Source organism: Empidonax traillii, unplaced genomic scaffold (assembly GCF_003031625.1).
Source record: "Empidonax traillii isolate 1590-97213 ecotype Southwest subspecies unplaced genomic scaffold, ASM303162v1 scaffold217:size1918799, whole genome shotgun sequence".
Lineage (NCBI taxonomy): Eukaryota > Metazoa > Chordata > Aves > Passeriformes > Tyrannidae > Empidonax > Empidonax traillii.
The window spans coordinates 783,060-810,307 of NW_020955410.1; the positions used below are offsets into that span (position 1 = coordinate 783,060).

At 41.8% G+C, this 27,248-nt stretch overlaps 1 protein-coding gene and 1 long non-coding RNA gene across 9 annotated transcripts in view; both read right to left on the reverse strand.

Annotated features, from left to right (window-relative positions):
* Positions 1-16,280, reverse strand: part of MLLT10 (MLLT10 histone lysine methyltransferase DOT1L cofactor) — a 127,495-nt gene extending 111,215 nt beyond the window's left edge. For 3 of the 8 annotated variants that reach the window (XM_027887595.1, XM_027887598.1, XM_027887597.1), the window contains exons 1-2: positions 15,600-15,938; positions 11,818-11,897 (exon numbers count right to left, since the gene is read on the reverse strand). In XM_027887595.1, the coding sequence (XP_027743396.1) occupies positions 11,818-11,897; positions 15,600-15,768 (249 nt within the window). In that variant the 5' untranslated portion in view covers positions 15,769-15,938. The other 5 variants (XM_027887592.1, XM_027887593.1, XM_027887599.1 and 2 more) reach the window with 5 other exon arrangements.
* A 2,125-nt stretch (positions 16,281-18,405) lies between these two features.
* LOC114059318 lies at positions 18,406-25,790 on the reverse strand. Its single transcript, XR_003571640.1, has 2 exons — positions 25,531-25,790; positions 18,406-19,741 (listed from the first exon to the last, which is right to left on the reverse strand). It is a non-coding gene; the product is annotated as an uncharacterized LOC114059318 (long non-coding RNA).
* Positions 25,791-27,248: the final 1,458 nt, after the last annotated feature.

Consider the following 27,248-nt stretch of genomic DNA (forward strand, 5'->3'; position numbering starts at 1 on the left):
GGGAGAGTGGCTGGAAAGCTGCCCAGCAGGAAAGCACCTGGGGGTGCTGGTCAACAGCAGCTGAACATGAGCCAGCAGTGCTCAGGTGGCCAAGAAGCCCAGTGGCATCCTGGCCTGTACCAGCAATAGTGGGGCCAGCAGGACCAGGACAGTGACTGTCCCCCTGTACTTGGCACTGCTGAGGCTGCACCTCCAATCCTGTGTTGAGTTTTGGGCCCCTCACTACCAGAAGGACATTGAGGTGCTGGAGCGTGTCCAGAGAAGGGCAACAAAGCTGGTGAAGGGTCTGGAGCACAAGTCTGATGAAGAGCAGCTGAGGGAGCTGGGGGTGTTCAGCCTGGAGAAAAGGAGGATCAGGGCAGACTTTATCACTCTCTTCAACTACCTAAAAGGAGGACAGAGGGGGGTGGGGGTCGGTCTCTTCTCCCAGCTAACAAGTGATAGGACAAGAGGAAACTACCTCAAGTTGCACCAGAGGAGGTTTAGATTTTAGGAAAAATTTCTTCATTGAAAGGGTCGTCAGGCATTGGAACATGCTACCCAGGGAAACGGCAGAATCACCATCCCTGGAAGCGTTCAAAAGACATGTGGATGTGGTACTTGGGGACATGGTTTAGCAGTAAATAGAATGGTGCTGGGTTAACAGCTGGATTCAAAGATCTTAGGCTTTTTCCAACCTTAACCATTGTTTAATTCTATGAATCCATCAAATTCTTACGACTTTTTTTAAATTAACCTAAGGAGGAAAGAGTCAATTGTCAAGCAGAAGTCTTTTTATTGCTTTACTTCTGAATTTGCTTTCAAATGTATCTATTTTACAGCATGCAATGCACTGGGTGTTTCTAAATATATCTAAACTTAATACACTTCACCAAAGCACATGGACAGATTTCCAAAGGTAAGCAAAGCAAAGCAGATGATCAGAGGGTTAGTTTCTGATCGATGGCTTTCCAACTGGCAGCCCCTGATGCTCTGAGTCCTGACTCCCATCAATCAGTAGCTGCAAAAGCCTTGCAGCACAACTGACTGTTTCTAGGTACTCATCTCCCAGGTTCTGTGCTACAGCTTCACCTGCCTTTATCAGTATTCCACACCATTTTGTTTCATCCTTGGGTGTTACGAGAAACATACACACATTTAAAAATCCCAACTCTACAGACTTCAAATATACTATTATGGATATACATATAGTACTACTTACATATACATATAGTACTACTTACTTCAGATAATACCTTAATAGTAATATAATGTCTTCATTATATCTTAACACAGGTCTAAAACGTGGTTTAAAAGGGTAAAGATCTCCATATAGGTAGTTATTTTAGTTAATGTAAAACAATTTAATGCTGACAAACACATACTCATTGCTGTCAAAAACACAAAAGTCCTGGGAAAAGAAAAAGATACCTAGAAAATAGCTTTAACAGCTCGGGATACAAGTTTAGTACAAATGATGTCTAGAGATTCAATGATACCAATGCTTCACATATGTCATATACATAAATATTTGAAGCTCTTCATTCACTTTTTTGATGAAAAACTATCTTTTAAGCTCAAAACGTTTTTGTTATTTATTTTCCTTCTCCCCTAAAGGATGTGAAATGAGTATTTCATTTTCTCCAGAGGAAAGAGTCTCATATTTTTTAATTTCCTTTTATACTTTCCACATCCTTCTTACCCTAATGTCCTTTCTTTGATAGGAAAAAAAAAATAACACATGTACATTGCGATGTAAAACACTGAAAAGAGGAAAAATTGTTTTCCCCCAATAAACCCCAAAAAATGGGATAATTTTATTGATTAATTTGTGTTAGATTCAGGCAAATATGGTACTAACAACCAATGCAAACACAACTCCATCTATAAAGAGACACCGTACTCTGAAGACACTTCAATAAAAGTGTGCTAACTGAAATTAAGAACAGGAGACAACTAAACACTTAATAAAAAACCTAACTCAAATTCAGCTAATCAGAGGCTATCTACAGTAAAACAAATACCTACAAAAGAACAGCTTTTGCAAGACCCAACAACAAAAAGAAAAACCCACAGATAATTTGCAGAGCAGTGCAAACCAGTATGCTGGTGCCAAGACATTTTTATCTGGAAATTTAGATCTTGGCATAAATTCTATCAATAGATGAGAATTCACAGGCCGTTTGCACAAGAACAGACCCAGCAACAGGATGTGCACCAGACTGACCACATCTACATCTGCTGGCAATAACTTACTCCAGCCCTCAGAACATAGTTACATCTCATCCTTCCGTTCACTCCTTCAAGCCATCTTCTTGGAAGCAAAATCACTGCTGCCAACGTACAAAGACTAACCAGAGAAGATCGACCTCTCAGCCCCTGAAGTCTTTTTTTGAAGTGTATTTTTTCCTTAAAACCAGTTAGGTAGTCTGAAAATTCCCATTAGAGTTTATATCTATTTTAACACCCATGCTTTATAATACTTGCCAGAGTCAGAAGTTCATTTTTCACTTGCTCAGTACAGCAAAAAGGATGAACTGTACACCCCTTTTCCAAAAGCTTCTTTAGAAATACATGATCCAGCCAAAGAAGAAACTGCTGTCTACAAAACCAAATCCACATTTTCTTTAGTTTCTTAACTACAATGGGATAGCAATATACCTTATCAATTGTCTTAACCTGCAGTATCTTAAGACCTTACCTATAAACTCACAAAACATCCACCTTCACTATTTTGATCTAAATGGTTCTATAAATGATAGCTTGCAGCAATGCAATGATTTGAAGCAGAAGTCAGCAAGTAGCTAACTAGGGAATTTTTCAAAGTATCCAAAGAGAAGCAAACAAAAGTTCTAATGATTCCAACCTATGATTCACACCAGACTCCAGCGTTTATAAACTACATGAAGAACCAACAGGAATCAAAAGATCTTCTGCCACATCCAAGAATCCCCAACTGGCTGACACCACTAATAGAGCAAACGAACGCATGCTGTCAGTTATTCTCTTCCAAAGTGCTATGTTCTGCAACTTGACAACTTAGGAAATTAAGTCATCTCCATCTTCAAATAACCATTTCTTGATGCTGACAAATTTGCCAAATCTCTGCCCCATGTCTATTCAGTCATCTGTCCCAGGAGAAGGAAAGAACTTTTTTTTTAAAGCAGACAGTTGACAAGTAAAAGAAAAACAGACTGACTACCTGAAGCATTTTGGGGTTTATACCTGGATAAATTTAAGAGACTCAACCTAGTTCTTTCTATCAAGGCATTAGATAAAAATATATGCAGATTCAGTTAGCTCTGTCAAAAACATCTACTACAGATAATAAATTTGCAGACTATGACAAGAAGATTAGAGGCACTCAACATGCAAATCAGCATTCTTCCAAGACTGTAAGGTGATAGATAAGGCCACACAAAAGAAGAAAAAAACCTCTCCTGATGACTTCCTGAAAAACCTCAGCACCTGGGGAGACATTCCCAGAAACTCATAAAGGATTAAACCGAAGAAAGGAGTGATACGGACATAACACAGCCTTTTTTTGCTAACATCCTGGCTGCTGGGAACTTAGAAGTGGACCCTTGGGTATATTTCATCTGTCTATCACCCCAAAATTAGTTTACTGACTATAGCCACTCAAACTGCCTAAAGAAAAATGTATAAAAAGAGAGTGGACATAAGCAAAAATCGGGGAGAAGTTCCATCAACTCTGTGGAGGTAACCAGTGGGCTACCTTTTCTTCCTCCACCTTCTCAGGCCACCTTGAGGTGAACAATTGCTTTATACATATAGACTAATTTTACTTTTGCTCCAAAGTACTTTAAAATTTTTAGTTATTACTTTGTTGTAAGTTGATTTTGCTTTATAATGTGCACTTAAGTTTTTTGCTTTACTTATTCTTTGTAAATTGTCTTTTGCTTTAGGGTGTGTGCCTATGCTTTGCATTATTATTATTACTACATAGTTCAAGTGTGTTTTTGCAGTTAGACCCTATTCCAGACCCAACAAACCCCATCAACTGTCACAAATTTTTATTAATAAACATGTAATTTAGTGAACTGTTAGAGTGAGTCCATTTTTAGGTGCTGACAGTTTTGTTGATGGTGAAATAACTCTAAGGAGAAACCTGCTGAGGGATTTTTCTACCACTATTAAGAGCAGTCCTTATATAAAAAGGACTCCACTTAAGAGTACCAAAAGTCTGTCTCAGCGAACCTGTTAAGCGAAGTCTCATTAGGTGAGATGCTAACAGACTGCTTTGGACATCAAAAGGCTTTAATCTCCTGGGGCTGGGACACTGATAGACAAAAAATATATTAATACAGGTTGGACAGAAAATTCTTCTTTTCTGCCCCTTTTAACGTGACACAGGATCATCCAGTCAGTACATACTACAGGTGACATTTAAGAATACTTTTACTCAATATATGTAAGATAACTAGAAGAGAGAGAACATCAAGTACAGTGCAACATGGTGATGACACACAGCCCATATCATGATCTGGCTACTCCAACTTCAAAAGTCCAAAACCATACATCTCCCACTACATATCAAAGACTAGTAAGCCCTGCTAAATGTTGTAAGAATCCAGAATATAAACATACATGAAGTTTTTAAGATTCACACATTGATCTTTAGTGGAAAGCATCAGGGGGCTATGAGAAATGCCTGTCACATTTGACTGCATTTCCAACTACATATCCAAGTTTTTCTTACCAGCCTGAAAGTATGCTACTGGTCAAATTCTATCTACACAAAGAAAATATAGTATGTAATAGTTCACTTCAGTGTTCTTCTGCAACATACCACAGTTTTATCCTAAAGATTCCTAGCATGCATTTTAAGTAAGGTTTCTCACAGCTGAAGAACTCCTTGTGAATTTAAGACACTACTTCTGCCAGTGAATACAATGGACCAAACAGTCATAAAACATTTCCACATAAGAATTAAGCGATTCCTGTAAGGGAAAGTGTTTTGCTCTAGTCTCGCTTTAGTTAATAATTTTGCCACAGAACCTTTAGACCATTTAATAAAGTACCTGCTGTATTGATATCTATGTTAAAATATTTTTGATCACGTACTACTTGAGTGATGGAACACTGTTTTAAAGCCTGAATACTGTATGTATCCATAATTAGCATAATGTAATTATAAATTGCTGCACAAATTACATGTACATTTAGGCAAACTGTAGCTAACCAAAACTTGGAAAAAAGGTAGTAGGTCTTTTGTGCTGTAATGAAATGCTTCAAGTAAGTTTATGAGCTCAGCTGTATATTTAGAAACCAAGTAACAAATATGTACACAAGAAGGGAAAAACGCAGGACACTCAAAAAAAAACCCATGAAGGAAGTACAATCAGAAATGGCTTTAATACTCCCACTTTGATATGCAGGGGAAAGCACACAGAAACATCGCACTTCTGCGGCACCTTCTGCACTTGTTGTGCTCCTAACCTTGATGACCAGACACTACGCAACGCTAAGCAAGTCTGTCATCTTTTGAACTGCAGCACAATAAGGTTATGGGTCTGTATTCACTGCATACACCAACAAATACTGCATGGGAAAAACTACTTTCTCATACTCATGAAATGCAAAGCAACAACTCACCTACTATGTAATGGACCAGAAACACACATCACTCAATCAACAGTATTTCAAAATATGAATTTTCACCTTTACTCCAATGAGACCACCACACGTTCTCAACAATCATTCTGCTTTTCTCTCTCTAGCTCTCTTCAGTCCAAATTTTGCTTACTACCTCTCCCAATTACTATCCTTATCTTGACTTCCTCATGCCCCATCTGTGGTACCAAGACAGTCTGTAGTGAATTGATCCTGGCTGGATGCCAAATGCCCATCAAAGCCGCTCTGTCACTCCCCTCCTCAGCTGGACAGGGGAGAGAAATGGAACAAAAGGCTCTTGGGTCAACATAAGGACAGGGAGAGATCACTCACCAGTTACAGTTATGGGTAAAGCAGACTCAACTTGGGGGAAAATTAATTTATTACCAATCAAATCAAAGTACGGTAATGAGAAAATAAAAACTAAGTCTTAAAACACCTTCTCCCTACCCTTCACTTCTTCCTAGGCTCAACTTCAATTCCCATTTCACCACCTCCTCCCCTCAAGCAGCACAGGGGTTTGGGTAGTGGCAACTGTGATCAGTTCATCACACACTGCTGTCCCTCCCTCCTCAAGAGAACTCCTCACACTCTTCCCCTGCTCCAGCATGGGGTCCCTCCCACAGGAGACATTCCTCCACCAACTTCTCTAACATGAGTACTTCCCACAGATCACAGTTCTTCACAAACTGCTCCAGCGTGAGCCCCTCCAATGGGAAGCAGTCCCGTAGGAAGACCGCTCCAGTGTGAAATCCCCACAGGGTCACAAGTCCTGCCAGTAAACCTCCTCCAGCATGGCCCTCTCTACATGGGTCCACAATTCCTGCCAGAAGCCTGTTCCACTGCAGGCTTCCCACGGGGTCACAGCCTTCTTCATGCATCTACCTGTTCTGGTGTGAAGTCCTCCATGGGCTGCAGGTGGATCTCCGCTCTGCTGTTGGCCTCCATGGACTGTAGGGGAATCTCAGCCTGCCTTCCCGGAGTCTTCACCACTGGCTGCAAGGGAATCTCAGCTCCGGCGCCTGAAGCACCTCCTCCCCCCCCTTCCCTCCTTCTCCACTGACCTTGGTGTCTGCATATTTCTCTCACATATTCTCACTCCTCTCTCCGGCTGCAGTTTCCGTTGCTCAGGGGTTTTTTATCTGTTCTTAAATGTGTTATCTCAGAGGCACTGCGACAGTTGCTGATTGGTTCAGCCTTGGCCAGAAGCGGGTCCATCCCAACCAGCTTTGGCTCTGTCAGATACAGGGGAAGCTTCTGCAGCTTCTCAGAGAAATCACTCCTGTAACCCCCTCGCTAACAAAATTATGTCATACAAACCCAATACAACATGTTCTGCATAAGTACCTTTAGGGAGTCTTTTTATTCAAGATATCCAGTTACAAACTAACATTCACTGCCTTCTAGACTGCAGTCATTCATAAAAGGTAAGACTGTTTCTGTGAAAGCCATACAAATAACAAAAGCACACAGATCAATCTTTCTGTTGTACACCCAAAACTAAAGCAATTTTTTAACCAATATTTGTTACAGTATTCTCAAAAGTAGGTGTAGTAATATTCTTATATAAAGTGTCCTTCATGAAAAATTATGGACACACATTCATTTCAAATTTCAAAATTTCTTGAAGAATTATTTCAAGAGATATCTTCACAGAGACTGCATAGTATACTAGTCCTTATTAGTGGACAGTATTTCAAACTGAAGAAAAAAGAAAACAGCAAGTTTTCTTCTAAAAGTTTAGTTCACCTTTATTGTGAGCATATTTATCAGCACTCATTCTAGTTTACAAATATGGGTGTAATAACCACAGAGATCCCACTTCCCCTCCAGGAAGCCTGTTGAGCCAGAGCTGTCAGAGCTCTGATCACAAACCTGTCTGCATATTGAAAGGCTACATTCCTAGTTCCTTCTTTTTTTGCTTCTTTCTGTTTAGGCAAAAGGCAAGTAATACTACCCCTATGGTTGTTTTATGCTACATAATGTGGGAGGTGAGGTGTTAAACTATGGATACATCAAACAACTCTTATGAGCAACTCCACAAAAAAAAAAAAAAATAATTGTAGACGCACGATTAAAGATTTTTTTTTAAAAAAAGATTTTTTTAAAAAAGAAGATTTGGAAAGAGCTACAACTGCTGCTATATTAATGATTTTTTTTTAAAAATTAAAACTCAATTCAGAATGCAGGTCATCTGTGCAGCAGATGTAGAAACAGCTCAGGTCTGGCAGGACAACAAGAAGGAACTTACAACTATGAGTGCACAATGTTCGTGAACTGGGTGTGGAGGTAAACAGTGTAAGCTGCATTTCTACAGCCCTGAATCCTTCAGTACTAAATACTGTATGATCTAAACTTACTCTGTAACAACAGTCTTTCTGTCTCCACAACAAGTTCCAAGAAACACATGTGCTAGTACAGACTCCACTTATGCCAGACTGTGCTGAGATCCAGATGGATACTATCTCAAGCCTTATGTGGCTATCTCCACAGGGAGTCACAGCCCCCTCGACACATTCCCCAGGACTAAAATCCAGGTGGCTTATTAGACAAGCTGTAGTGTCACACAAATGTGCTGACTCAGTTCTGGGCCAGGACTGCACTCAACTTCATAACCCACTTCACTAAAAAAAAAAAAAAAAACTACAGAAATGTCAAGTGAAAAAAACACCACGTTTATGACATTAGAGTAATAGTCATTCACCTGTAATGTAAGCAGTCTGACCTCACATATAGCACTTGAGCTGCACTTTGAGGTAGTAAAACTTTCTGGAATCCGTAACTCTGAAGTTGAGCACTGAGATCTGGTGTCTTTGAATCAAGCTGGATTCACAAGGAACACCCCTACACACAGCTAAAAAGCCTGACCAAGCTAATCTTACAAACACTGAACACCTCTGTGCTGCCTGGTATCTCTTATCACACGGATTACTGCAGCTCCTTCATGACGAGTATGAACAGTGGTAGCTTATAGTAAACCATAAACACACGGTCTATATAAACACCAGATCATCAAGGAAGACATCTGACACATAACAGGATTATGGGGGAAAAAAGGTCTTTCTGAACAACAGTTGTGCTACAATTCCTAAACTTAAGAGTTTCTCCAGTCTCTCTTTGAATACCAGAACTATCAGCTCTTGGACAACACATACACACCATCCTATTCCTCAAACCAGGACCCAAAGCTCCTTACCTACTACTCCATATAGATCCTCACACAGACCCCAATATTAGCTTTTCCTGCATCAACTTCTATCTGCCCTGTTTTTTGACTCAGAAGTTCAGGTACATCTGAAGACACTAAAAGGGCCCACTAGGCAGGGTAGTAAGAGCCAGTGCTGACACAGACAAAGCTGGGAGCAGTTGCCAGCCATCTTGCAGAGATTCACATTCCAAGCTCACCACAGGTCAGCTAAGATAAATTAGCTGATTTAGAGAAAACTAAGACTTTTCAAGCAATAGCTAAAAACTTACACAGTCATCTCAATATGTCCATTATCCAAACAGTTCAGGTTTATGAAAAGTTAGTGATTCTCTCAAACAACAGAAAGGCATGATTCTGCTGGAGCCAAAACTCAGTATGAGTTGTCCAGCACAGAACAGCACTTTCCAACTAGTGACTGACCATTCAAAACCCAAGATGCTGGCTACCACCTCACCAACAAAAACACAGAAGTCAACCAGCCAGGAGGCTTGCGTGTCTGAAAAATAAAAATCAGCCACCACTTTTACTCACACCCAGTATGTACCTTAGCAGCAGCACACAGAAGAAAGGGAACACAGTAAATAACAGTTATAATGGGTGAAGGTACATGGGAAGCCAACTGCCCTAATCTGCAGTTAAGTGAACTTCTCTGGGGACCCACCAGCTTGGGTTATGTGCTCCTAAGTCAGTCTAGAATTTTCCATCATTGAAGCAAGCCTAACTTAAGTGTGAACAATTAATCACAGTTTCTTATCAGAATGAATTTTTTTGCCCAGTAACTGCAGCTTAAAAAAATTAAAAAAAAAAAAAAAAAAAAAAAAAAAAAAAAAAAAAAAAAAAAAAAAAAAAAAAAAAAAAAAAAAAAAAAAAAAAAAAAAAAAAAAACAAAACAAAACAACAACAACAAAAAAAAAAAAACCCTCCAAAAACACACAACACAGGGAGCATCAGCATGGAAAAATACGCCTAGTTGTAGGACTGAGATCTTTTTAAGATTAAAAGTAAGCAGAAGCATATTAAATGCAATGTGATAAATTTAATTCTAGTTTTGTTTAGAGACAAAAACACCAAGAAGAAAACTTAAGTTTCAGTCTCATACAGTGATGATGACCATGTTTGCTTTTGCAAAAAATACAAAACTTCTGTGTCTGATATAAAAAAATAAAACTTCTGTGTCTGACAAACTGGTTACAGTAAAGTTCCAAATTCCATACTGAAGTCAAGGCTTCAGTTTAGTTTCTGAATGTTAAGATCTTCTCCAAGACGCACCTCAAATATAGTCACTATGTTTTTAACTAACATGCTAAAACTTCAGCTGTTATTAATCTATTATACCTCACATCCAATTAGTTTGACCTGAGAACCACTTAAATCTACACTACATTACAAATGGGATTTTTTTTTTTCAAAACAAAACCAGCAATCAACCTGTTCAACTAAACAGACCCTGATCAGTGGAAACAAGAACAGAATATACCAGGCAGAGGATTCAATTAAGTACAAGCAGTATCCCTATCAAAGCAATTCTCATTGGTAAACTCAAGAAATTATCAGAATACAGTAAGACATCATTTACTGTAGAACTCTGTACAGTTCTTCTTCATTTCTTATGCCACAAGAAGCCAGGAATAACTATATTCTAAATGCTGATGAGGATTCCCTATCATGCACCTGAAAAATCCTCTTTATAGCCACCAGCTCTCTTTCCCTCGTCTTTCTATTTTTAACTTTGCCATTAACGTGTAGATATCAAACTCAGCAACACTAAAAAGTGCCACTCTTAAAACTTTACACTGCTGATGGTCTTCCCAGGAAAAGAAAGAAATAGCTTTTCTTCATAAAGGGTTGTCTTTTCTGTTGACAAATATTTGAAGAGCACACAGAAATCAATCCCTTCTTTCTCCCACCAACAGGTCTGCTTTGCAAGAAGTAACGAGGTCTCGGTTACCAGGGCATTATGAAAACATTAGTGGCAAGTTGGGAAAAAAAAGAACAAGATTCTTCAGACCTGTGCCAAAAATTCATACAGCATTAAGTCTTCCCACCATTTCTATAGTACTTTAAATTATAAAAGGAAATAGGTACAGCAAGCAGCTCATGTAAACACTCAGACACTGACAGTAACTGAAAATTCGGTGTCTGACTCTTCATTTGCTTTTAGATATGAAAAGTCAGAAACAGTTTACACACTGCACTAAGATGCTACACCACCTTCTTGTACAACTAAACTTTTTTTCAGAGGCAAAGGAACAGCTCAGTCTTTCCAAATACTCTCACTTCTCTCAGTTTATCTTTTGCTGGAATGCAAACTAAAAATTGCCAATTAGGAAGAAATGTGATTCTCCTTTTTTAAAAATGCCTGATATCATGCAGTTTGATCTAACAACAAACAAGTCTGACCAAAACAAAACCTCATATAATCAAGGCGAAAAAAAGAAAAAAGCATTATCTGAATTCCCAATATTTACCATAAAAAAATTTGAAAATCAGAGAAAGAAAATGTTTCTTCAGTTGCAAGTATCATATTCCAAGTAAGCATTAGATTTTGAAATTAACAACACTACTCATTGGTCAAGTGTTCCTAAACTGAAGCTTTCAAATGGCAATCTAAAGCTGCTGTAAAAGAAAACTGGACAGAGATTTTACTTCCTTCCTGTACCTAACTATATAAGTGCTAAACTGATAAAATTAGCCAAAACCTACATCATAGACAAAAGCAAAATCCTTTATATGTTGTAACACCGAAAAAAAAAATTTAAAAAACTCCCACCACCTAAATAATAAAAAAACACAGAGACCCTGAACCTGTCTGAACATTTAAGAGACAATTATGTATTTCCACTTTAAAAATAAGAAGAAAAACAGTCTTTCTGAGCAGCATCTAGCTGGAATTACAATAGAAAGGTAAGCTCTTTTCTACTATTACTGTAACACTTGGGTAAACATTATCCACATAAGCATTATAACCAGAATTACTTAATAAACAAAACACATACCACTCTGGCTGCTCTTTCCTGAGATTCACACTTCCTGCAAAACCATGGTCCAGTGGGTACTTGAACAATTCCATAACAAGCTGTTTTGAACAAGACAAAATATTTCAGCAAACACAAGCAGCACTACAATACTACTGACTGATATGAATGATATAAAAAGCTTAGTATAGTTATATCACATCATTTTAATTGTCAAGAAACTCAAAGTGACATCTACACATTGCACTTGAAATCCTATCACAGCAGTACAAGAAATTAGTTCAAAAAGCTTCCACTTAAAAAAATTATGCAGAATTTGTTGAATTAATAAAAAATCCCAAACCATTAGCTTGAAGAGTAATATATCCATTCAAAAGCAGTGACGTTTCATATGTGATTTGTTTTGTTATTTATTTACCTGCAAAACAGGTGAGACACTTTAAATGATGGATACTTGTTATTGTGAGGTCTTTTTTTAAGAGAAAACTAAAAGCAAATGACAAATCTGAGTTTTTGATAAGACATTCATTCATACACTTACTTACTATCCAGTTCTCTTACTCTTTATAAGTAAAATAACTGGTCTTAAGTAGGAAATCTATAATAAACTGAAAAAAGATACAAAGTTTGCTGGTCTTCCCCTGCAAATTCACACAGAGCTGCAAATACAAACTTAACTGAGCATCAGGGCTAGGATTACTTGCAACTACAACCAGGCTACAACATAAATCCTTAGGAAAGAGATTTTGACACAGATTTATCTGCAAGACTGTCATCTATATTTTCATAGTATATAAAAGCAACCCCAGGAGTTTGTCAAGAAATTCCACAGCAAAAGAGTTTAGTTATTTGGCAATATTGTTTATGTTTGAAATGCACACATCAAGCAACTTGATATTCTAATATTTGTAAAGGTGTAACAAATAACAAAAAAAATCAAAAACCCAAACATTTTCCTCAAAAAGATAATCCTGAGATTTTAAAAACATGTCAGACTCAATTCCGAACAATCCTATGTTACTTAAATACAAAAATCTGGTTTAAGTGTGTGAGTAGAAAAAAAAATTATGTATGATAAATTAATAGTTATGAAGAACACTGAGATTAAATTAGTAACTTCTAGTACACATACAAAAAATATTATTGGTGTTGTGCTAGCTTGAAAAAGAAAGAATAGTAATGCAACAGTAGTATAAATACACCTTCCCTTCTATGAAGGAAAGCCAATTAAACAATTTCCTATTATATACATACACGCAGTCATATTAAGACCATTGTCAGGTTTTCATATACTGTATCCAAGTACTGACGCGACAAACTATTCTGACAATCCCTTTCTACTGTACATTGAAGTTCTTTAATGTAAGAAAAAAACACCTTGTTTTCCTTGGATCTATATGAACGCCAGATGGGGGGACTCCGAATTTCTCTTCAGAAATTAAAAGGGAGATATTAAATGTGCAATCACACATTTATGTTAGCAAGTAGTAGTGCAGAGTAAGAAACAATTATGGAATGCAACTCAGAGACAGGGTGGTAAGCAGACACAAAGGCAACACAAGCTGGGCAAAGACCAAAGTTGAAGTGAAGTACTTTTATATCTGTACAGGTAACAGAATACACCTAGAGTCTAGAAGAGTCCATCACCAGTTTGTGCTCTGAGATACTGTGATACTGTTCACAGAGTTCCAAGGCTTCCTTTGGTTTATAGTTCCACTACTGTGCAAAGCTTCTTTAAATACATGAAGCGATTCTGTCCTCCACAATTTGCCAATGGCTTAATACTTGAAAAGAAGTTTCCTCTGAACTAAAAACAATTGTAATAACAAAAAAAATGCAGTTAATAAAGCCTCATGGGTAATACTGCTGTCTGCACTTGAAATACAGACTATCAGCTTCAACCATGAAGACACTACATTTGCTACAGAAAGGCTACAAAAAGAGCAGACATGCTTCCCCTCCCACCTTCATTCATGGGACATACATAATTTAAAGTATCCCAAATGTAAAGCATCAATGATACAGTAAATCAAAACATGGAGTTCTTCTTTTCTTAAGATCTCTACAACAGCATCTGGATTTAGAGGAAGGAGTACTTTGCACATTTCCTGACAGATTCAAATTCAGGTCTGGATATGACTTTAAAAGAAAAAGTTCATATTCTTGTACCAAATCTACTGAAGTGTGTCTCTCTATTTTGGGAATACCTCCTATAACTGACTTTTGTTCCCACTGTTTCAGTTCCAACTGTACCTACCAATCAGTTCCTTTACTGAAGATATTAGCAATGCTCTAGATACAAATGAAGATGCCCAAGATAATGCAAAACTAACAGCTGTTTCGGGTATGGCTTCTAAAAGTATTCATGTTTTAGTGTAATTCATGACCCAAAGATTCCACAAGAGCAGAGTTAACTTACTGGTTAGCATTACTTGGCTCTTAAGACAACAGAAAACCAATTCAAAACCAGATTAATTCCACAGATCCTGTCAGCTCCCTTCTGCGCTCAATCCAACATTAACAGGAGTAACTAAATTCTTCTGCAGATCTCTTTAAATTTCTCACTATTTGTCAGCGTACAGAGAAGCATATATTTGAAACAACCAGTTACTATTTCATCTTCAGAACAATTTAAGACCTGAAACAACCAGTTACTGTATTAGATCATCTTCAGCACAATTTAAGACCAAGCATGAGACACTCATTAGTAGCATTTTCACATGTACGAGGCATTCAGAGTAATGAATTGGATTTAGGATTTTCTGTCTCCTCCAATTTGTTCACCACCTATGAGTAGCCAAAGAGCCAGTCTCCGAGTTCACATGACTGCTCACAAGTTGGTATAGAAAAACTACCACTTCATTCCTTATTTCTGCTACCATAAAGAAAAAGCCATGATGACTTCCTTTCTTACAATATAAGCAGCAGAATCCAGTCTCTTCCTCTGCTCTCACACGAAGGGTCAGTCCACTGACAGAAACAAAACAATCACACAGAGGGAACATGCCAGCTCCTGAGCTGAGCTGGAAACCAACCAACGAGCTTCCACTAAGCCAAACAAATCCAGCATCAGCCATTCCCGACTAGCACCCTCCCCCTCCAGAACCACAACAGGAAGTCTCTTCATCTACCAGGAAACATCAGCCAAATGACATTCAAGGAAAGGCAGGCAGAGGTAGAAATCACATGACAGATAAGTCTTTCCTACACCCGCCTCTCTTCCAATCCTAAAACCTCCTCGTGTACTGGCTGCCCCTCAAATAAATTTTTCAAACTTGGGAAAGGCAGGGACAACAGGGATCGAGTACAGGAAGAAAGAAATACAGCAATAACTGCCAGAACAGAGAATAGTAACAAGTTCTGCAAAGAGAGAAAGGAATTTTAGTCTTTGGAAGGTTGCAACTAACGTTAACAGGGTGCAAAGGCAGACTGGGAAGCATGGGCACAGGAAAGGTACAAGAAGAAGACAAAAAAATTGGATAAGTGGGTTCTTCCTTTCTCACAGCCATAATATAGGAAGTCATAATAGAATAAGTCTCATGTGAGGAAAAAGACAGGCAGACTGGAAGGACGAGGGATGACAGGACGGGTCAGACCTGAAAGCACGTGGCCTTGGAAACAGGGAAACGGGCTTCATTGGTAACCAGGAGCTGGAAGGGGGGAGGGAAAAATGGGGGAAAAAAGGCCGTGATGATGGGGGGGGGAGGTGAAGCAGGGCCGAGGAAAGAGCACAGGCAGCACCGAGAAGGAAGAGGCGAGGCCGGAGGCCGGGGCGAGAGGGCTGCCCTCGCCTGCCCGCTCACCTTGATGCACTGCGACATTGCAGCCGTGCCCGTCGCAGTAGACGAGAGGGTTCTCGGCCCAGCCCCGCTCGTCGGAGCACACGCAGCAGCCGCCGATCATCTCCTTCATGCTACTGGAGAACTCGCCCTCCAGTGACACCGGCAGCAGCAGCGGCTCGCTGGAGACCATCTAAGGGTTAAAAACACCGTCGTCAACACCGCGCACGCCACACGCGCCTCGCCCTCCGCCTGCCCCCTCCCCCGGCGGGGTCTCCCCTCAGTCACTCAGCCGGCGCCGCCGCCACCACCGCCGCGGCAACGCTCCGGGGCCCATGACGGCCGGCTGAGCGCCTCGTCTCGCCCCCGCCCGACCAACCGGCCAGGCTGTGTCGGCCGGGCCGCGCCGGCGGCTCCCGAGGCGGACGCGGCTCCGGGGCGTGCACGGCGGCGGCGGCGGCGCGCAGGCGCAGTGCGCGCGCGCCCGCGGGGCAGGCGGGCAGGCCTCGGCCCGGGGCCTCCTCGCGAGGGTTCGCGCGCTGCCCGCGGAGCGTGAGCGCCGCCGCCCCGGCCCGGGCGCGCGCCCCGCCGCGCGCGCACCCCACGAGAGAGCGTGCGCGGGGGCACGCGCCCGCCCTCCGCCGCGCCTCGCCCGCGCGCACCTGACGGCCCCGCGCGCGCACCCACCTCGGCGCGCGGCCACGGCCCGGCCCCCGCGCGGGACATGGCGGGGCCCGCCCGGCCCGGCCCCTCCGCCCGCCCCGCGCCGCGTCCCGCCCGGCACGGCCACACCGGGCTGGCCGCGGCCCCCCTCGCTACCCTCCCCTCCCCTCGGCGTGGGGGGGCGGGCAGGCGGCGGACATGCGCCCCGCTCCCACCCGCGATGTCACACTGCTCATGCCCCCTTCAGGAAGGCTGGAGGACTCGCCCCATTCCCGCCCCCTTCCCACTCTCCCATCCCCCCCCCCCGAATCATTTTTACTATCTTGTTTATTTTCCCCCTGATGTGACTGCAGGACTAATGCATTCCCGCTCCCAACTTTTATTATCCTGTTTATATCCCCTCGGTGTGCCTGCAGGACTAATGCGTTCTCGCTATTACGCCACTTGCCCGCCCTCATCGCAACTTTTACTATTTTGTTTATTTTCCCGGCGATGGGGCTGCACAGCTAATGCATTATTAATCCCGCGCTTTCCTCTCCCCCAAAACTCCTGCCGTGGATGCAGCGCTGCCCGGCTATTCCTGCCACAGCAGCGAAAGTGATGCTGAACAGGAGATGTAACAAACACAGAAATTAGGGAGGCTGCAGACACAAAACCAAACGTGTTCCTCAACACAGCTGCTCTGGGCGTTTGGGGGTTCTTTTTTTAGTGAAACAATTCTGTAATTCTGTTGTCTCTCTTAATTAAAGGGGGGAGGAAGAAGGAAAAAAAGCGAGGGGAGAGAGCTGAGGTGGTCAGCAGAGAGGAAAATCTGAAGCTATTGAATTCACCATTGTAAACAGGTATGCCTATGGCACAAGGAACTAATTGTGGTGATTGTTAGGAGCACAGAGAAATTAAATGCAGCCTTGCAAAATTCTGCTCACTCATTTGCCCCAGGCCTAGACTTTATTTATTTATTTATTTCGTGTTGGACAAGTAAGATATCATTGATTCATCTTCATTATCATGCTAAAAGACGGAGAAGAAGAATTTGTGCGTGGATTGTATTTTTCATTATGATCTTGCAAGGGCAGCTCAGCTGCTTTCCCTACAAATCTCTACTGAATTATGTACATTCCTGGACACATCACCACCTACACCGACACATAGGCAGATTGTATTTTATACATTGTTAACTAATAATACATCTGCACTTGTGTACAGGCGTATCAGGAACTGCTACGTGGAAGGGAGAGATGAGATGTGTACAACTCTACCCCCTACAGACATTTGAGTCTGCAGTTTGGATGCAGGATATCTTAGGTCAAGGTCTTTTCTCTCCTTTAAAGATTTAAGTGAAATTATTTTGATAGAGAAAGAATGGCGGGAGGCAAAAGGGAGTCATAGAGGTAGCTTCCTACATGCAGGGCCCAACCAAACACGAGATTAATGCAACCATTTGGGGCACATTCTAAGCATTTCTCTGTAAATATATGCTCCAAATATCCATAAGAGTTTAAAAAATGTTTAAGACCCTTGTAAAAAAATTGAGGGGGAAGAGACTGGAACATACTGTGTTTCAGTTTGTGTAAAATCAAAGATTGCTCTCAAAAAAAAAAAAACACCCCCTGCACCAAATGTCCTATCAACACTGAAGAACACAAATTTGAACATAAAACTATATATATTATAAAACATACTTAAAGCACTATTTTTATTACTTTAAAAGCTCGTAAAAAAATGCCCTGAAAATTGCAGGTGCAAGCAATTACTTTGTAAGAAAATAAAGCAATTAATATATCCTGGTGTTTTAAAAAAACACAAATTATTTGAAGCTGATAGCTAGTGTCCCAGCCTTTCTTCATTCTTGTCAAGAAAATGACATCTAATTTAAAAAGCATCCTCAATGATTTTGCCAACCCTAACCAAGAAAAAAAAAAAAAAAGCACAGTACAGCAGCAAATCTATCCTTTATTTCCCTGACAGGTAAATTAAAATAAATATCCTTTTAAAATGAAAATCTATTCAATATATTTTGTTGGATGAACTCACACATTTAGTAAAACTTGCAACAAACAATGGTAAATTTTTCTCACCGCTTTTCTTTTTTTAGTTCATTGAGGTCTTCCTGTAATTTCTTCTTTGAAAAGCAACTAGTACAATTCCTGAGCCTTTCCTTTTTTTCTTTTTTTAATGTTAGCTATTTTAAAGCTCAATCTTTAGTCTTATAAAGAAGCATGACCAAAGAAAAAACTAATTACTTTGCAACAACTTGATTAAAGCTGCACCATGGCAACATGAGTATATTCATGAAAAATCTACTGTATAGTTTTCAAATAAAAATACTTCAATCTCACACCATGTAACACACTAGCTCAGTATTGAACAGCCTGAAATTCTGCTTTGGTCAAAATTCAGTGAAGCCTAATACATTCAGTTATTTAAGGAAACATTTTTTATGAATTTCTGTTTAATTCCCTCTGTAGAAGGAATATACATGGACTGGAAAAAACTCCGTGACTACCACTTTATGGTATTGTGTAATATTGGATGGAAAAATTTAGATAACCTCTTGATAGTTCTGTAAAACAATCATTTAAAGAAGACTTTTGAAATGCAAAATAGGAAAAGAAATGCATTACCACTAAATAAATACTGCAAACACTAAGCCTTTAACAGCTATGGAATCAGAACATAAAATCTTGTAGCATATATGTTCTTATGATTGTAGTATTTAATAAGCACTGACATGACACAGAAGACCAATTTTCTTTTTAAAAAAAGAAGCCTGTCCTTCTTATAGTGATATATAAGAGATTAAAATAATTAGAGAGGAATATAATCCAGTGAGTAAGAATGAATAATTTCATTGTTAATCTAAATGCAAGGAGAAAATCCAATTCCCTTAAAAGGAACCTACAAAACCTAGGAGCTAAACAAGTTAGAATATAAGAAATGTACAAAAAGATTCTATGTTTTGATTTTTTTTTAGATACTTTCACAAATAGAGTGAATGTGTAAGTGAAAGAAAATTACACTCTCCAAATGCAAATTGTTTCCAAAAGTTTAAGGCATTCCTCGAGAAAACATTAACGTATGTAAGTGAATAGCACTTCAGCTTCATAAATAACAATAACGAGGTATTCACAAATTTTTACTAAAAAATAATCAGTTCCAACAGTAAAGCTTTTTGAATGTTTAAATGTCATCTTTTTTCCCTAAAATGTGCAAAATCATATTGTGATTTTAGTGAATAAAACAAAGCATTGAACAAGAAAAAAATCTTTAATTTACAAAACCACATTACCACTTGTATATAATAATCAGAAGAGTCTTCCAAAAGTAACAGAAAAGGCACAGACTTGATACAAAATGCATACTATATTAGAAAACATGAATTGATATTGGGGCTTGGAGCTGTAGAGCAGGGAAACTCACTTCCTTCCAGAAAGCAAACTTCTTGCACCAATTTTTACTCCATTTTCAGATTGGGTCTTTGTTGAGAAAGCTGTGATCTTTACCTATGTGCAAAAGGATACACATGCTGCAGCTAAAGAGATGCAACTGAAAACAGAAAAATTGCAGTAACTTAGTGATATTCAATAGGTAGAATAATCTATCTCCCGATTATCCATTTAAAAGACATTGAAGCTTGTCTGCCTTTTGCTTCTGTGGGTTTAAATCATTAACAGTGGTCACTGAAATGCCTTCTAATCACAGGTATTTGCTTCATTTCTGGGAAGGCAGCAGCAATCGTCACTTTACACAAAATAAAATGCGACTCTTACGTGTTGACCCTTCCACACAGTGCATTTTAAATGGCAGTCTGACTTAGATCCAACAAATTCTTTCTATCCATGTTCAATTATGAAGGATATAGTGTGTCTACAGAATCCACATTAAAAATGTTAATGTATCTTTACATGCTTTAATTATACTGAGAAAGAGTAAAGTTTTCTTTTTCCTCCTCCTGTTCTTTAATATACTGCTAAAATCTGTATTTACCACCTATCCAAATGCAATGTACTGAATAATTTCAAAGTTTCAACATTTAACGTGTCGTCGCTTCATGATCAGGAGTTTGCATGTTCTGTGCATATACGTGTTAAGCAAGTCCAGGTAGCAGCATCAGAGGTCATGTCAGTGCATCTCCTGGACACCATGCCTCTTCATATGTTGTGCTATTTTCTTTTATGCAAAAATAATTACAAATTTTGTAGTTCTTTAGACAACAAAGAAAGGGGAAAGTAATTCCACCAACTACTGTATTCATTTTTTTGCTTTTAATTGTATTATCACCTTTGGAGACTTTCGTCAATTCCACTTAACTAGCAGCAATGGATAAAATTGGTGGTTTTCAAGTACTGCTTCTGTTACTAGTGTTGGCATTTAAATGTTAATTTCAGACTGAGGTTTACAGTAAACATGAAACAAGGGATTTTCTTTGAATGAACAATCTCAAACCAAAATTCTACATAAACGAAATCCTAGCACAGGATGTTTTCAAGTGCAGTGATTATTTCCTTTTACATATTTAACATTCCCTAAGTGATAGAAGTTAAAGATTTAAATGTGACAGTTAATTTATAATACTCTACATTAAAAAAGCATTTAAATGTTAACCACATTTTTATATGAGTCAAGTCAAAGTAATGATAATTACAGTATGATACAAAAGAAGCTGAAATAAACTTCTAGCAAACCATATTGAATATTAATGCCGTATTAAGCCCTGAAAAGCTGGGTTAGTAAACTCTGGAATTTAGATTATATGCAACTTAAACATAATGTGGGGGTTTTCTTCAAACAAGAATGCTTCGTTTCAAAGTTTGGATTTTTATGAGCTATGTATTAATTCATTGGATTTGTATTAAATACATTTTTATAGTATCACTCCAAGACGAAGCCTCAGATTACTTTTCTTCTATGGGTATATTTCTATGTAGGATTTGCTAAATTAACATTCTATATAAATTAATAGCCTTTTTTCATGTTTGTTGTGTTACAATAAGTAGTGTGATACTATGTTGTGTCACAGGTCATATTTATTTGATTTCAATTTAGAAATGGTATCTGTACTACATATTAAGTACGAGAAACAACATGCTGAATTTCCCATCAAATCTCTAAAATGCAGAGCTATTTTAGATGAGTTTGTATAAACAAAACACATATATTCTAATATAGGCGTGGGAAAGGAAAAGCTGGTTTGTTATACGCTAAAGCAAATTGGAGTAAATCAACCGCATCCGTGGGCTGGATAAGCAATACTACTCTGCTTTTCCCAGTACCATTTGGACAAGACAATGTTACTTTTTTATTTAAAGTGTTTTCTTCTCAACAAGGGGCCACCACTTCCCAATCTCAAAAACACGCCCCAGAATATGTTAATTGTATTGTGTCTCTGAAAGAAAGAGGTTGCCAAATGTAATAAAAAAAAAAAAAAGTCTTTCGATCAGTGAGCTGCATTCCCACTCCTAGTTACCATCTCATTTCAATTCCACGTATATACACATAGATACATTTTCTCCAGGTACAACTTTGACCATTAAAAGCTGTCTAAGTGTAAAAGTCTAACTTGACCACATAGAGTGTATCTGGGAAGCTTAACATTCCTGGTGAATTAAGCGCACAAGTCTCGGATCATTTTTTGTCAATCTTACTATGGTACTTCAGAGTCGGGAATTTGGGTAATTTTTATAACGTGGTACTTCCCAATTAAAGTAACAACAATGCTCCTTTGTGAAAAAAAATGAATATATAAAATATGTCAACACATTCCACACAAATACAAAATAAAGAGTAATGAAGAATGGCAACAAAAGGTCTCTCCCTATTTTTTAAATCTTTCCTTTCAATAAGATAGTTTTCAAATAGCGATATATTTTAGTATATACAAGACTATTAAATGTCCTTTTAAATCATGCTTTCTAAATTTGTAGCAACCTTCTGAAAGATCCCAAGCAGCAATCAAGAGCAAATGCATCTCCGGAATACCCACATAGGACAAGTAAAACAAACCAAAAATCTTTCTTTCCTCGATCTTACAGCTAATGCCTTTAGATATTACCAGGGTGGTGTTTTCCTATTAACAGTTACTTTCATCTTCAACTTTCAAATAATATGGATGCTTTTTACCATCTAAACTGAACTGAGCTTTTATTTGGAGGAGTCCCACAAAAGCCTGCAAGTTTTTCAAGAGTGAAAGAGAAGTCCCAAACGGTATTATCTGAAACAATGACTGCAAGCATGCAACTTCCCAAGTATGTGTGCGGGGGTGGAAGAGTCACTTCAGAATTATTTTCAACTAGGTAATATCAATAAACATCATCCTTTAACTTCTTCTTCTTACTGCTCACGATCTATGCAAACCACTAATTTTTGGCATATATTTAATTTTTAAAAAAAATAAAAATCTAGAAATCACTCCTAGTATTTTAAAATAAATTCCCAAGCACTCGGAGATAACTTTCTAAAAATAATCACAGTTCTCCTAGAAATAAATTTCTTAAAATAACCAGTTTTCTAGAAATTCTTTGCTCATCACATATATGAATCCCTACCCAGTTTAATTTAATCTTTCAGAAACAACATGCAAATACATATTTTTTTCCCTTAGATGATCAAGGGCACTTGTTGGGAATTTTCTTGAACATCAAGTTAGTCAATTCTTCCTCTATCTAAATACATGAGAAAGTTCAGGTCTGAAATGGCGTACTGAAAAAAATTAATTTCTAAATATTTTCGGGGGGAAAAAATGCAACCAACAATTTTCCCATAAAACAAATCTTTAAAAATCTCAAACCAACATAAAACAATCACTTGGGGAAAAAAAATCCATCATGGTGCTTATATGAAAAAGAGGGTAAGATTAATCTTCGTTTTTATAGACAGCCTGTTAAGAACAGTTCCTTCCAAAATTCTCTTTGGCTACATTTATTTATCCAAATCCAGTGAGTCGGAGCAGTTTTTCCCAATTTCTTTAACAAGTCCTGTTCTAAAATCCACCCAGAAACAGATGTTACTTTATGTACAATTCCGCTGCGGTAGTGGGGAGGGGGGGGGGCGGTTTACCTTTCAAGTAACACGTGAGCTACAGCCTCACGGAGCTCCCTCAGCGGATGGCACTTCTAAAGGCTCCTCTCTACTCATGTGCCCGGTTTCTCGCCGGGTACCCCCGCGCCTCTGCCTGCGAGCACTCGGCGTGCGGGGCCGGGAGCTTTCCCTCCTCCCCGCCGGGCGGGAAGCGGCGCGAAAAGAGGCGGCCGGGGAACAATGGGCAGCGCCGGGAGCACTGGGAGCCCCGGCCGCGCTTCCTCTGGCCTAGCCGCCGCTTCCTGCGGGCTCGCTCGCTGCTTCGCTCCCTGGGGCAACCTGCCTGGAGCCCACCCCGCTGCCAGGAGACCCCCGCTCACCCTCAGAGTGCCCCGTGCCCGCGCCGCGCCGCCGAGGGCACCCACGAGTTTACTCTGCCGGCCGCTCGCTGGCCCCCGGGGTTCTCCCGCCCGCGCAGGGCGAGCGGGGCTGCCCGGCTGGCGCGGCGCCAGCCCCGCTCCCGAGCCTATCCCGGGGTCGGGCGGGCGGCCTATGGGAGCCGTGATCCCGCTGCCCCGGGCTGCTGCCCCGCACGCCGCGAGCACTGCCCGCAGGAGAGCGGCAGCACTGCAGAGGCGCCGGCCCCACCGCACCGCGCGCTCCCTCCCTTCAGGGGACGGGGCTGCGCACAAAGGGCAGCTCAGCATTGTTCTCCTCCCTGACCCCCAAATCCCCTCTTCCCCGCCGGGAGAGGCGAACTGCGAGGGCCGGGACGGAGGGCAAAGATGGGGAGAGGCCAACTGCCCGCGGCGCCGGCCACTTCCCAGGGCATCTTGCCATCTTCGCCTTCGCCAAACGCGCCGTCGTGCCGTGCCTGCCGTCGAAGCCCTCCTGCCCGCCATCCCTTGCGCCCTACTCGCAATTTAGTGTGTCTTGCATATGTCACTTTGCCTAAAAATCCCGCCGAGGCTCCTAAGGCACCTCTCTTCACATCCCAGCCAACCAAGCCTCCTTCTTAAGCTTCCACACAGGATCACCCGCTTCACACAACCCAAGGAGGAAAAAAACCAACTCTACCAATGCAAGGTATTATTGGAGGGTTTTGTCTTCAAATTCACAAAAAGAGTCCTGCTTTTCAACCTTGATGGGCTTGGTTAGGTGACCAGGCCATACTGCAGCTACAGCGCTGCCTCCTTTGACACCTGCAACTTACAGCCCAGCGCGTTCCTGGCCCTAGGCTCAGAACACCATGGAGCAGACCCCAAGACAGCCGGGATCCAGCAGAAAACTCAAGGCATGCGAGGAAGGGAGCAGGAGCTACAACGCGACACTGAGGAAAAACCATGTCTCGATTTAAATAATTGCATAATATTAGGATTTAACTTATAAATGTTTACATTTGTGTGATTTGATTAATGTCACGTTTGATTTCCTTAAAGCCACTGACAAGGTACTTTAAAACACGAGATTAACGTCTAACAGCGATGAAATTCAACAGGCAAATCCTCTTCCCAGCGCCCCAGCTCCCACAACACCCAGGCAGGCAGGGACTTCAGACCCCCTTCCTGCCCCACCGCCCCCGCCACAGCCAAGGCGGTCTCCCCCGCATCCTGTGGCCCAGGTGCTCCCCCCGGCAGCTGACGGGATTCCCGGCCGGTCCCTATCCCGGCACCCGCCGGCGCTCCCGCTCGAACGCGGCCAGACCCGCCTCTGCCCCGCCCCCGGCCGGCCGTTACCGCCGCCGCCACAGGGACACCCCGATCCCGCCGCGGCGCTTCCCGAGGGAGGCGACGCCGCTCCCGGGTTTTCCCGGGATGCCCGGGGGGGGGGGGGGGGGAGGAACGGGACAAGGGGCTCGAGCGCGGCACGAGCACGGCCGGCGCGGGGCATTGTGGGAAGGAAGGTGTCGGGGCGGCAGAGGAAGCGGCGGGCGGGGGCGGGGGGGTCAAAGGTCAGCGGCCGGGAGTCCCCGCGCCCATGGCGGGTGGGCCGCGCCGCGCCGGGCCGGGCCCTCCCGGCGGGCCGGGGCCGGGCCGCCCTTCGCAGTGCGAACACCGAGCGCGTGTGTGTGCGTGCCCATGTCTGTCCGTTCGTCCGTCCGTGTGTCCGGGGCCGCCGCGGCCGCCGCCCTTTGTAACGGTCCGCGCGGGGTTTCCTCGCCCCCAGCCCCTCCCCCACCGCGTTTCCACGCGATTTATGGGATTTGCAAATAATTCGAGGGGATTTTTTTCTTTCCCCCCACTCCTATCCCCTCCCCCCACCCCCATCTCCTAACCTCCGCTTCCTCTCCCGCCGCCCCGGCAGTCCCCGGGGAGCTCCGTGCTCGCCGGCAGCGCGGGGCCGGGCACACCCCGCACACAAAGGTCCCGGCCCCGATCCCCATCCCCATCCCGCTGCCATCGGCCGCGGCTCGCGGAGGATCTCTGGCGAGTCCACAGCCATGAAATCTACACTCCTGCCCGCGGCAGGCTCCAGCGGCGGACGGGCGGTGACTCGAACCGCCCTGCAACTTTCTCGTCGTCCCCCGCACCCCTGTCCCGCCGCCGAAGGTAAAGTTGAAGCCGGTCCCCCCCGCCAGCCCCTCGCAGCGAGGCTCAAACGGAGGAGGAAAATGTGAAATGTTCACAAGGAGAAGTGGTTCCCTTTGTTCTTTCATTGTTTCTACCCGAACTGGCGGATACAAGGATAAACACTTACCTTCTCTCCTTTTTGCTCCAAAACACACACGTTCCCATCAGCCTTAAAATGCACGGTCCACTTTGGAAGCGACTACAAATGTCGGGAGAGTTTGTATTCCATTCTTTTACGCTCTCTGCTCTTTTTAGCGTAAGATTAAGTTGCCGAGCACGTTGTTGCAAGCCCCCCGCCTTAGTGAATGGTCACGTTTAGGACCCTCCAAGTCCATCCTAATTCTGCCAGTAGAATTGAGGGTATTGGAGGTCTAAACTTTCAAAAGGAAAAGGGCCTGCATCTATCGAGCAGACCTGAAAATCCCCTCAGTTCTTCACTCACTTTCACAAAATGGATATAAACATCTCACCCCGGACAACTCAACAAAATATACATTTTAAAGCTTGAATGTAGAAAAGCTGTTCCCTCGGCTGAGATAAGCTAAAAGCAAATTGCCGTGAAGAAAATCTACCTCCAGTATATTCTGCAGCAGAAATAGTCTCTGTCTGGAGTTTAAAACAAACAAATAAATAAGAGCATCGTATAGAAATATTACACATAAAGTTTGAAGGGAAAAAAGCTCTGAGAGGAACACGCTACCCAGAGTAGAATGGGGAGAATCACAGCTTTTTAAAGTGTCCTTTTCTTGCAAAAATTACTGCTTTTCATTTTTCTCCTGTGCAACCAAGCCAGGAGGAGATAAACCAGTTTTCTGCTTTCTTTGTAGTCCAGTCGGTGTTTCGCACCCAGAAACACAGGCAGTCCCCCCCTAAACCTTGCTTTAATCTGATTATGATGAGATTTGCTGATACAATGAATATTTGAAATGATCCTTGTGTCTTAGTGAGTGGGAAGCATTTCCAGGCTCCCGTTTCCAAGGCTCCCCACCACAGAGGGAAGAGGAGCGGTGGGGAGACCCCGCTCCCCGAGGCCCCAGCGGGGTGGCAGCCATGAGGGGGTGGACACAGCCCCCTCCTCCAGTGCCCAGGGGCACCGGATTAATTCAGCCCAAATCCCTCAGTCAGTGGTTGGAGCTGGATCCTTAAGTGCCTTTTCCCCCTCCATCATCACCCATTTTCCAATTGAAAAATAAACAAATAATAGTAAAATAAATTAAAAAAAAAAAAAAAGAATATGCAGGCGACCCAAGTAATTGTGGGACTGGGAGTGCGTGTTGTCTCACACCCCTCTCCTCCTCCTCCTCCTTCTCCTCCTCCTCCTCCTCCTCCTCCCCCCCCCTCCTCCTGATGTGGCCTTAATGGCAAACTGGAAGGCCGGTTTATTTCATAGGGCCATATTACAAACAACAAGGTAAATAGGGAG